At 39.1% G+C, this 12,621-nt stretch overlaps 3 protein-coding genes across 3 annotated transcripts; all 3 read left to right on the plus strand.

Annotated features, from left to right (window-relative positions):
• Positions 1-3,436: 3,436 nt before the first annotated feature.
• On the plus strand, positions 3,437-5,698 carry LOC126815337 (mannan endo-1,4-beta-mannosidase). Its single transcript, XM_050540924.1, has 2 exons — positions 3,437-3,468; positions 4,490-5,698. The coding sequence occupies exon 2, from the start codon at positions 4,499-4,501 to the stop codon at positions 5,636-5,638; it is 1,140 nt and encodes a 379-aa protein (XP_050396881.1). The 5' UTR covers positions 3,437-3,468; positions 4,490-4,498; the 3' UTR covers positions 5,639-5,698.
• A 1,639-nt stretch (positions 5,699-7,337) lies between these two features.
• On the plus strand, positions 7,338-8,447 carry LOC126815508 (mannan endo-1,4-beta-mannosidase-like). Its single transcript, XM_050541194.1, has one exon. It carries the CDS (start codon positions 7,338-7,340, stop codon positions 8,445-8,447), a length of 1,110 nt encoding a protein of 369 aa, XP_050397151.1.
• A 1,571-nt stretch (positions 8,448-10,018) lies between these two features.
• Positions 10,019-12,444, plus strand: LOC126812665 (mannan endo-1,4-beta-mannosidase-like). The gene is made up of 2 exons (XM_050539093.2): positions 10,019-10,947; positions 12,433-12,444. The coding sequence occupies exons 1-2, from the start codon at positions 10,033-10,035 to the stop codon at positions 12,442-12,444; spliced, it is 927 nt and encodes a 308-aa protein (XP_050395050.1). The 5' UTR covers positions 10,019-10,032.
• Positions 12,445-12,621: the final 177 nt, after the last annotated feature.

The raw sequence follows: 12,621 nt of genomic DNA on the forward strand, positions 1-12,621 counted from the left end.
TTGTCAGGGGTGCTGTAAAATTGATGGACAATGTATATCTTGTTTTTATGGTCGAAAATATTTTTCAAATGGGGGGGGGGGGGGGGGTGCTTCGCCAGTCTCGAATGCTACTTGCATTGCATCGATAACAAATCAATACACACTAATTGTCTATTTCATCATTAAATAGTGGGGGTGGATGGCGGCCGAATGGTTAGCAAGCAAATTGAACCATGTTAGTACCGAAATGACCTAGTTCATCGGAATTTTCAGCGCTGCCCCCCCCCCCTTGGCAGCAGTACAGGACAACGTATACACATTGACATACACGTAAAAGAAACCTATATAAGAGGAGTCAAGGTGCCACTGTCCGGGCAAAATTCCCCTCATAGCTTACTGTAAGACGTATGGCCGACTGCATTACTCCAGTCGAAGTTGGGCGTAAAACGTCATTTCATTTCATTTCGAATAGCTCACCCTTCAGCGAGTTAGGGCTATTATCGTGGTTCTATCGTCTCTTGGCCTTTTGATGTTGACCTTGACAAAACATTTATAACTTTCAGCACAACCTGCTGGTATTTTCCGATAACCATATTTTAAGGTTAGTGCTAAATGATAAGGCCAGCTCAATTTTTCGTCATAGGTCACGAGATGTAAACAGGTCTAGCGCTAATCCCTACCCTGGACCTAGCCCCAATGCTTACCCTAACCTACAATCTCGCCAACAATCACGTGCCCTAACCTTATTTACATCTTGGCGACCTTGACAAAAATTGAGCCGACTTTAACAAATAGATTAAGCCCATATTTAAATGTATTTTATGTAGCGGCGGATTAGCGAACCCCCTTTTATTAAGTAAAAGAGACATTCCACATCAGTTGCACATGTTTGCGATATGGGTTAAAAAATACAATGCTGGTAAAATCGACCTGACGAGTAATCGGTGTAATTATATTTTTATTTCGTTTTGCTTTTTATAATTTTATTGGCATATCATATATTAACAGCACAATGTATTCGTTTAATTGCAAATCAAATAGCAAGGGACAACAAAGCAATCTAAATAGGTGTGAAGCTATTTTAAAAAAAATGTACATTGCTCATGAGCAAAGTTTCAATCTAAAATGGGTATTCAGGTGCATTTTAGTGTTGTAAAAAAACTCTTTGTCCTTGACCTGACCCTTTGGATTGTCGATACTGTTTCTTTTTCTATATTTTCGTGGTCAGTTGTCTCTTAGAAAAGCACACGATGACCGTTTGAGACGACCGGCTCGATTTTTCACAACGAAACTGTTCAAATGCACTTTCTCATTAGTCGATAAATAACCTTGTCTAAGCAGTGTGGTCTGGAATTTATATTTATTTTTTTAACTTTGAACTTCTCAGTTCCTACGCTTTGCAGCGCGCAATTAATTTGTTTTTTTTCTATATGTAGCTTCGACAAATTCCGATCTACTTCCTTAACTCTACTGGAAATCAAATGGAAAATAACTTCGTTAAGCCCCAAATAAAACGAGTCGAATTCAAAAGAGGATACTTTGAAACATGGAACATATTGATTAAAGACGGGTTTTGGAGTTGTTAATTTTATTGGGTTGTTAAATGTTTGGGTTGAAGTAATACATAAATAATCAGGTTTGGCAGAATCTATTTCTGTACATGTATATTGGGACATTGAAATGCATTAGGATTACATTGGGATTGATGCGTCTTACTTTTCTGCACCAACTGGGGACGCTACGGACTACTTCTATTTCCATTTGCAACTGTTATGGGATATCCATTGCAAACACATCCATATGGGTTTAAATTTGTCATCAACAGAAAACCTCGCTCGGTTGGACTTTCACGCGTTATATTTCTGTACTGGGCTAAGGAAGTGTCCTATGAGAGAAAGTTTGCGTAATCTTATTTGGAATTCAATCTGTGAGTTCTCTTTTACGTGTACACCCATGTGTACACTGGAACTGTTTTTGTACCACCCGAACGACTAGACTCTTCCTGTCAGGTCCTCCGTTTTTCACCATTGACAAGAGTGAACCACATCGAAAAATCACGAGAAACTTTCGCTATGGTACGTGTGCAAACATAAGGATGGGGGTTGCTATTGCTTGACCCTAGGCGAAATGTGTCGTGTACACGCAGAGTATGCATATTGCTCTGGACCACATACAATATTTTATACTCTTGTCCTTACAGAATAGTTATTTAAATGAAAGCCACATTTTGTAAATACTGTGAATTGTGACATGCAACTACTTGTCATATGCCTGCTATTACCTATAACCCATCATAACTTGTAAGGCAGATAAAATGTCGCAGAGACGATAAACCCCATGCCATTCCACATCCCTTTAACCCAATCCAATGTAGGATGCGCTGGGCCCACCTTGTGATTAAAAGAGTATAGCAGAGATGGGTGATATTTACAAGGTGAGCATCCGCGCAATTTCTGGTACCACACGTGTATATGGAAAGCTAACAAATGTGTACTGTAACAATTGTACGGTCGTAATGATATATTGTGCCTCGTTATAATGTTACCAACATTTCGAAACCACTGAGAAAGAAACTACAAGCTAGGAGGCGGTGGGGGTGGATAGCCTACAAGAAGTAGGGACGTCTGTTCATCCTGGTCATTCGGTGTCCACCAACTGCTAAAGACCCCTACGCGCAAGCGAATTATTGAAATAAAATTGAATCATGTGTTAGTCTCGAAATGACCAAATTTTTCTCTCTCACAAGCTAGGATGGTGAACTCTACTGAACGCGGCCCGATCCTTAACAGGCCTGTTTTAAGTATAATATCCACAAACACATTATCACAGTAATATCTATATTTACGACCTGATCGATAGTGGCATGTGAAAGGACAACTCTGTAATTTCAATATTCAACAAACTACGTATCCTTTGTAGTTACCAGGAACTGTAAATTGATAAATCGTTATTTGGCTACAATTCTGATAGTTTTAGCAAGATGTATTAAAGCAAACCTATCGTGGTAATAATATGTTAAAACTTGCATTGCAATGCTCTTAATAATTTTTAAAAGCTAGAAAGATTATTTTTCAGTATGATCCCGCCAGAACCCCAAATTCATGAACGTGTTACCCTATTCGGCCACCTAACCCCCAAGTTTCCCTATAGAGATATACCATGTAAGTTACAACAGCCTTAAGCTAGGAGATCATTGTTTTACCCAGTAGCTTGAGCTTCTGGAGTTCACTTGCTTTCCATCGTTGCAGATAACTGTGTGTGAAATAGCTTTATTTAACGCCCGCTTCTACTGAGGTGATAACTTATACGCCTTCCGTTTAGTACTGAACTGATGAACTAAGTAATGGCATTATGAAGGACAAATTTTACTTGTTAGTGATAAAATCAAATCGTAGCTGGCACTCCTCTGAGTTAATCTTTGGTTTTTATCTTTAATCATGTGCATTTTAACAGTTGTTGTGTTCCTGATAGGCCTTGGTGTAACAAAGGGTAGGTGTTTCGTTTTATCTATTGTAAATTAATTTAACTGTAGATTAAATATAGATGTAAACGTTCTTTGTATGTTTTAATTAACATGGTAAATATGGGAGGCAATAGATGTCTTTAAATGAAAGGGTAAAAAACACCTGTCTTTAAATGGAAGGGTAAAGACCACCTGTCTTACAGAGAAAGGGTAAAAACCACCTGTCTTATAATGAAAAGGGTAAACACCACCTTCCGGCCATTTAAGATGTGGACCAAACCAAATAGCCAGCCATAAAAAAAAATCACGGGAAACACCTAACGGCATGGGAGGTCTAAATCAGTCTGCCACCACTGCTTTTAGTTCGGAGTCCAAAGATTTTGAGCGTAAGATTACTCTGTCCAAAATATGGGTTATGTCCAATTGCTCTAGTCGCCTCTACTTTACTTTATTATTACAAGGCAAAGCAAATCACTTGCTATAGCCATAATAAGTACAAAGAATATATATCGTGAATTATTGCACAAGAAACAAGGAATATAAGGCACATAATTGTAATAAAAAATGAATAAAAAGTAAAATATATATGAATATATATAAGTAATTTCAATGTATATACAATTCACGAAGTTAATACAAAAGTATTTTATTATACAAAAAAGTTCCCAATAGGTGTTTAGTTTCATTTTTGGGTGTTTAATAATTTATTACGTAATTTCATACTTTGGTATAGATATTTTCTTAAATTGAGTATACATTTACGTTTGGGGTTCGTTAAAATATTTTTGAATTTATGTAAGGAAGGAAAGGTCCCAAATCTACGATGAATTTATATATACTGGGCAACAGTGGAAAAAGTGATATTCGTCTTCAACGGCGTTTGTACTGCATTTTTATTTTCACGATCCGTTCTTGTATAACGCCCTGTTTCAACATAGAATTTACTATTGGGAGTTCTTAGCTAAATACATGTACTAATTAAAACATACATCATATACGTGTTAGCGCGGAAGTGACTTATTTTGGGCATCTTTTTTGTATTTTCAGTCAGTTAAGATGCTGCTTTACGTAGCATCTATATACTTATTAGTTTGTATCAACATTGTTTTAGGAGGAAGACTTCAAGTGCAAGGAACCCACTTCGTAAAAGATGGACAGCGAGTCTTCCTGTCTGGAGTAAACCAGGCATGGATAAATTTCGGGTATGACTTCGGAGATAATCACTATGCGCAGCAGAGATCTAAGTTTGAGAATTACTTAAAAATGGTGCACGATAACGGTGGTAATTCCATGAGGGTCTGGGTACACATTGAGGGCCAAACTACCCCGGTATTCGACCACCAGGGATATGTTGTAGGCTTGGACAAAACTGGCACATTTATATCCGAGTTTAAGGAATATCTTAAAGCAGCTCATAAATTCAACATACTCATCTTCGCTTGTTTATGGAATGGTGCCTTATTTGAACATGGTGAAGCCTTAGGTGGACTTATTCGGGACACACGGAAACTCCATAGTTACATTGACAAGGCCTTAATACCATGGGTGAAGGCAGTTAAGGATGAACCCGCTATGGGAGGTTGGGATATCATGAATGAGTTTGAAGGTGAAATTATAGCTAACCAACATAACTCAGAACGTTGTTTTGACACCGTATTCATGCACGGATCGGGATCTGGCTGGGCAGGGGCAAAATATTATGTTCAGGAACTTCAGAGATTTGTCAACTGGCAAACAGATGCAATCCGAAGAACTGATCCAGACGCTCTAGTAACAGTAGGTTCGTGGACAGCGCGCACTAGCTCGGACAAGCTTGGACTACACAACCTCTGGAGTGATGACTGTCTCCGTAAGGCTGGTGGTAAACCCTTGGGCGTTCTTACATTTTTTACGACACACGCGTATTCATCGCACGACAAATACGCTGATTATGCACCATTCAACCACAAAGCCGCAGAATACGGCTTGAATAAGCCGTTTGTTATTGGAGAATTTAACCAAGTCAGTGGTGGGGGTAAGGACATAACGGCGCTGTTTGATTATGCGTATAATAACGGCTACGCTGGGGCCTGGTCTTGGCATTTACTGGGAACAGGTAGCAACTCCGATAACGCGGCTACACAGTTACGAGGTCTCCGATTTATGAGGTACAAAAATGACCAAAGTAGAGGCGGATTGGTATCCTTTAAATTGTAATTGACCAGAATAAATGAGGTATTCCTAGATTGGAATTATTTGTTATCTGTTGGTGTATATTCCCCGGCTCATTAAACAGCTCATTATGCAAGAGCTAACTCTTTAAGTATTAAATGTTATAAAAATTAGACACTAATTAACATTACAAGACCATTATCAACTCTCGATGCCATGGGATGGCCCCGATATTAAGTACGTTAGATCGGTTCGGCCATTTAATGATTTAATTTTAAAAAAAGGATAATCGAGACTTTGTTTTTTATCTTTACACCGTTCTTCTAACGCCGATAACTCGGCTCAGAATGAAGTAATTTGACTGAAATTTTCAACATATTCCCTTTTCATTATCATTATTTTTACTAGCCAGAACTGTCAGCTCTTTATCTAATCTTACATAATGCCATTTAAAGTAATATACAGAGATCAGTTTCTATTCTATGAGAGAGAGAGAGAAATGGGGTTTAATGTCCATTCGATACAAACTAGGTCATTTCGGGACTAACACATGGTTAAATTTTATTTCAATAATTCGCTTGCGCGTAGGGGTCTTTAGCAGTGAGAGGAAACCTGAGGACCCGGAGAAAACCCACGAGGTTCCAGTTTCTGTGAATAATAAGCCTTAATTAACCGTTCTTTATACACCAAAACCTTGATTGTCATTCCATAGTCTTTTCTTAGAATGAATATTTGTTTGCGGTCTTTTCATATGTTTAGATTGCGATTGACCAACAAAGACTTTGAATATCCATTTTACACTCGAAAGCTGTACTATTTTGCTATCTCCACACACTAAAATCGGCCAATTAAGCAGATACTTGCGATCTTCAGAAGCGTATTTTAATCTGAGAATACTTAACCAAGAATGAACACCCTGAAAAAACGCGCGAAAGATAATACATACTAAAGGGTTGTAAAGGTTCCAATAAAAGTTCTAAACTTTCTGTACTTATCATGGAACACCCGTTTTGTATCAGTATCTTATCTATGCCCTACTTAATTAAACACATAAAGGGAATAAATTTGACATATTGTTTGGAATTACTGAAGAAGAATCCAGGAGTATTACAGGTATTTACGTTAATTCATTTTCATTTTAAAGATGCATTATGTACGAGCTAAATCTGAATATTAAGTAGACATTTTGCCCATGACAGGCCTATAGTAACTCGCTAGACCATCAGTTGGCTGAGATTAAATTGGATTAAAACACCGATGAGATTTATAAATTTAACGATAAACTGGATGATCGAGACAGTCTCATTGCCATGTACCGTTACTACGATAATACACAATCCACGCTACATCTTTAAACAGTCGTAGCTCAGCTCAGAATAAAGTAATTTGAGTGCAATTTTCAGAATATTCATTTTACATTATCCATTTGTGAACTACTATAGCAAGACAGGTCAGCTCTTTAACTTAATCTTACATAATGCATCTTTAACAGTCATATTTGCTTAATTGTCAGGAAACGTGGCTGGCATAGTTGGAAGTTTTTAAACTACAAAGTACAAGTACTCTCGCTGTTAGTGATCTAGCATAAATCCAACTTATTTCTGTTAACTAGTTCTTGTATACCTACACTGTCCAAACAGATTGTCCTTTAACCCGAGGTAAAATTGTTACCAACGTCAATCCTTATAAGATATTCCCGTTCTTTCCAGATAAAATGGGGTTGTTCTTGTGGGCTCTAGGTCTGATGGTACTTGCTAATATTGCCAATGCTGGAAGGTTACAAGTCCAGGGCACCCATTTCGTCAAAGATGGAAACAGAGTCTTTCTGTCAGGAGGAAATCAGGCATGGATCGCCTATGGTCACGACTTTGGAGACAACAACTATGAATATCGTAAGGTTGATTTTGAAAAGTATCTACAATTGGTTAACGCCAATGGCGGAAATTCAATTCGTGTTTGGATCCACGTTGAGGGTGTTGTAAGTCCACATTTCGACAGCAATGGGTATGTCACTGGTCTGGACGAAAGAGGAACCTTTATTGCGGAGTTCAAGGAATACTTACACAGAGCGCAGCACTACAACATTTTAATATTTCCTTGTTTGTGGAATGGAGCTAAAAAACAAGAACATAAACATTTAGCTGAATTGATTCTAGACACATCGAAACTTCAATCCTACATTGACAAAGCTTTAATTCCATGGGTTCAAGCTGTAAAGGATGAACCGGCTTTGGGTGGATGGGATATCATGAACGAGTTCGAAGGGGAAATCATACCAAACACACATAGTAACGAACCGTGTTTTGACACCACCTTCCTGCTGAATTCTGGCGCCGGTTGGGCTGGTGCAACTTACTCAGCCCATGAACTACTCAGGTTTGTTAACTGGCAGTCTGATGCTATCATGAGAACAGATCCCGGAGCTCTGGTGACGGCTGGTTCCTGGAATGCCAGAGACAATACTGATCGACTCAGTACTCACAATCTTTACAGCGACAATTGCCTTCGCAAGGCTGGTGGTAGACAGCGAGGTATTTTGAACTTTTACTCGTCTCACAGTTATGCATGGGGAGGCCATTACGACGAATTTGCACCTTTCAGACACAATTTCTCCGATTATGGTTTGACAAAACCCTTTGTGATTGCGGAGTTTAATCAAGTTAGTGGTGAGGGCATGGATATCACTGAGCAATTTCAATGGGCCTATGATAAAGGATATTCGGGAGCGTGGACCTGGCATTTACATGCCGATGGATCCAACACAGATTCTACAGCCAATCAACTCAGGGGTATCAAATACATGAAAGATAAAAATGACCAAAGCAAGGGCGGGCTTGTCGCTTTCACGGTATGAAACATTTAATAATAGATATTTGTTAAGTACAAAAGGGTTTGTTCTATATTTTTGTAACTAATCTCGAAATGAACGACTGCCATTTAAGTGATCATGTTGCGTATGATACCTCCGTGAGTTCATAAATAAATCAGGGTAATGAGGTCTTGGCGTGATAAGATCTGATACGCTTTGGTAGGCTGTTCACATTGAGTTAACACGAATAATAACGAGATACAGTGATAAAACCTGTCACATATTTTTTAAAAAAAGTATAATTGGTAAGTTGAGATACTTCAGTGGAAACTTATTGAAAATCAACAATATATAAGTGGCCTCCATTATATCATAGACTTTCGAAGGTGATGGTTGGGCGGGCATCATAGCGTTATCAAACAACGGGGCATTGGATGGCCAAATGGTTAGCACGTGCGTGTTGTATCATAAGGTCTGTCATTGAGTCAACTGGCGTGGTTTCGATTCCCCGGTTGTACGCGACAAGGAGGAGTAGGGTCGCCTGTCCAACCTCGTGGGTTTTCTCCGGGTCCCCCGGTTTCCTTCTACAGCTGAAGACCACTACGCTCAAGCGAATTATTGAACTAAATTTGAATCATGTTAGTTCCGAAATGATCTAGTTTGTGTCGAGTGGACGTTAAATCCCATTTCTCCCTCCCTCTCTCTCTCTCACCCTACAGGGGTGGATCCAGGAAGTTTTGAGGGTGGGGTGGGGGGTTTGCCAGGTTCCCGAGACAATATATAAGAAATTACACTAGGTGAATTTGGGGGACACAGTGCATCAAAATTAAATCGTATGTCTTTTACTTATCATAGATAGTTCTACATTTTTATATCGATATTTTATCTACTGCTGTAATAATTGTGTATTCACTAAGAAATTACGCTAGGTAATTTGAATTTGGGGGCCTGACAAGGACAGCTGTCTAGTGGCTCGGATGGGACAAAAAGACAAGGACACGTGTATAGATTAGCTTGCACGTAAAAGATCCCTTGGCAGTTGAAATTCGATATAAGAGTAGGCCATAGTGCCGCTGCCCGGGCAAAATTTCCCTCATGGCACACTGTATGGCGTACGTCCGTAGGAAGTTAAACCCATATTTCATTTGAATTTGGGGGATGCGGTACATCAAGGTTAAATGCACTGTGGTTTACATAACACCTTATGTCTTCCGCTTATCATGGATAGTTCTACATTTTATATCGCTATCTTATCTATTCCACTATCCATGACCTATTAACTCACCTTTATAAAGTGAATAAATTCGGCTCCTTTTTGGAAATTACCAAGGAAGAATCAAGAGGAAGCAAGGTATGTACTTTTATTCCCTTTAATCATTTTGTCATATTGCATGGTACTGTTTTACTAATCTTGATGCGCCACTGATTCATCAAAAGTGACGGAAATTCCAGACTTAAAAAGGAGAACATAAAACTTCTTCTTTAGGGGCCCCGAGCCTACTGTATCCCCCACCCGTGCCCAGTCCATCCTTGTTTTGCATTAAGAATTTATACTCTTGCATTTTCTGTAGATAAAACTAAATTTATTTTTCCAGATAAAATGGGATTGTTCGTATTGGCTGTAGTTCTGATGGTACTTGCTAACATTGCCAATGCTGGAAGGTTACAAGTACAAGGTACTCATTTTGTCAAGGATGGAAAAAGAGTATTTTTGTCAGGTGGGAATCAGGCATGGATTGCATACGGGTACGACTTTGGAGATAATAATTACGAATACCACAAGACGGAATTTGAAAAATATCTGAAATTGGTCAATGAAAATGGCGGAAATTCAATTCGTGTTTGGATCCATATTGAGGGTGTCATAAGTCCACATTTTGACAGCAATGGGTATGTCACTGGTCTGGACGGAAAAGGAACCTTCATTGCGGAGTTCAAGGAATATCTCGCTAGAGCGCAGCACTACAACATTTTAATATTTCCTTGTTTGTGGAATGGAGCTTTAAAACAACAACATAAACATTTAGCAGACTTGATTCAGGACACATCGAAACTTCAGTCCTACATTGACAAAGCTTTAATTCCCTGGGTTCAAGCTGTAAAGGATGAACCGGCTTTGGGTGGATGGGATATCATGAACGAGTTCGAAGGGGAAATCATACCAAACACACATAGTAACGAACCGTGCTTTGACACCACCTTTTTGCTAAATTCTGGCGCCGGTTGGGCTGGTGCAACTTACTCCGCCCATGAACTACTCAGGTTTGTGAACTGGCAGGCTGATGCTATCATGAGAACAGATCCCGGAGCTCTGGTGACTGCCGGCTCCTGGAATGCCAGAGACAATACTGATCGACTCAATACTCACAATCTTTACAGCGACAATTGCCTTCGCAAGGCTGGTGGCAGACAGCGGGGTATTTTGAAATTTTACTCGTCTCACAGTTATGCTTGGGGAGGCCATTACGACGAATTTTCACCTTTCAAACATAAATTCTCGGATTATGGTTTGACGAAACCGTTCGTGATCGCAGAGTTTAATCAAGTTAGTGGTGAGGGCATGGATATCACCGAGCAGTTTCAATGGGCCTATGATAATGGTTATTCAGGAGCATGGACCTGGCATTTACATGCTGACGGATCAAATACAGATTCGACGGCAAATCAACTGCGAGGTATGAAATATATGAAAGATAAAAATGACCAAAGCAAAGGCGGGCTTGTCGCTATCACATTATAAAAAGTTTTGAAAAAATATGAATATTGTAAAGTACAAAACGATTTTGTGTTGTATTTTGTTTTTGTAACTATCCTGACTACTATTTAGATCCGAATCAACCCCGAACTAACAGTATCCATCATCTTGTACGAACAATGGTATATAATAACTGGATTCATTATCCATCGTCTTGTACGAACAATGGTATATGATTGGATTCATTATAGCGTTGTAGCCTATAGTCCGAAAAAGAAGGACATCAAATTTCTGCTCAAAGCACTCTTCCGTGAAGATATTGTTCCTTTCTAGCCCCCCGTCCTGCACCACTTTCTGGGTGAAAACACGAGGTCGCGTGTACCCTTGGCAAAACTGTCCTAATAGCATACTTCATAGCAAATGCTCTTCCTTTTTAATCCACGATTCGTCGAACACGCCTCAATAGTGAATCTGTACAACTTAATTCTCAGTAAACGTGCTGAAAGTACTCATGTATTTGCTGGGGAAACACTTAAACCAAATCTTCAAACCCCCCACATTCCTTATTTGGATCACCAGAGGTTTTACATTCTGCTGTAGATATGCCCTTCCGAAACGTATAGTTTCACGCAACTAGAAATGCCCTTTTATAGTTACCGACCCTGTTACGTTTCACGGAAATACCGCGTGTATCTTCTGTGAAGATTCCATGAGCGTACCCACTCCAAAAATTATATGCAATAACTGGTACCCCCTAAAGTCTGACTATTTCTGCCTATCATATACCATACATGATTTTTAGAGAGGGGTTCACGTTCACTAGCCCGCCGCTATAAAAAAATGCTACAAATATGGATATAATAAAAAAAAAACAGCAGGACCTACTAAAAGTTTTAGGTCATGTTATGTCAAAGGTCAAGGTCAGACAGGGAAGTCAAGAGTCAAAATATTGTTACATGGGTATCAAAAGAACCCCTATGTAATATAACAAACCATTAAAACGACATTTAGAATGTTAGACGAGTTGGTGTATTACATTTCATTGTTGGTCGGGGTTGGTGCTTTACATTTCAGTATGGGTGCGTTACATTTCATTGTCAGGGTGGGTGCGTCGTTACATTTCATTGTCAGCCTGCGTGCGTTAGTATTACCGCCAGGGTTCGTTACGGGTATGCATTTACATGTGATCATTAATCGTAAAAATGATTATAATAGATATTGGCGGACAAGTGCCCCCGCGGACTAGAGAGCACTTTAATATGTGTCTTATCTATATCTCTATCTATGACCTCCTTACTTATCTACTAAAAATGAATAAATTTGACGCCGTTATAGGAATTACAGTAGAAGTACAAAGACTAAGGCAAGGTAAGCTTATTTCCATAATTGTAAACAATGTATTTTCGAAGTACCAATTTGCTTACTCCAGTACGCATCAAGGTCCGTCTAACTTGTGCATAGAACGAAACTAACGTAATTACCAATGAATGGTATAATTACTGCGGGGTTGTATTCGAGTCTGAC

This window comes from Patella vulgata, chromosome 1 (genome assembly GCF_932274485.2).
Source record: "Patella vulgata chromosome 1, xgPatVulg1.2, whole genome shotgun sequence".
Classification (NCBI taxonomy): Eukaryota; Metazoa; Mollusca; class Gastropoda; family Patellidae; genus Patella; species Patella vulgata.

What these genes read in the sequence shown, in the direction of transcription:
- LOC126815337 (XM_050540924.1), top strand. Translation starts at nt 4,499, where the DNA reads ATGCTGCTTTACGTAGCATCTATATACTTATTAGTTTGTATCAACATT.
- LOC126815508 (XM_050541194.1), top strand. Translation starts at nt 7,338, where the DNA reads ATGGTACTTGCTAATATTGCCAATGCTGGAAGGTTACAAGTCCAGGGC.
- LOC126812665 (XM_050539093.2), top strand. Translation starts at nt 10,033, where the DNA reads ATGGTACTTGCTAACATTGCCAATGCTGGAAGGTTACAAGTACAAGGT.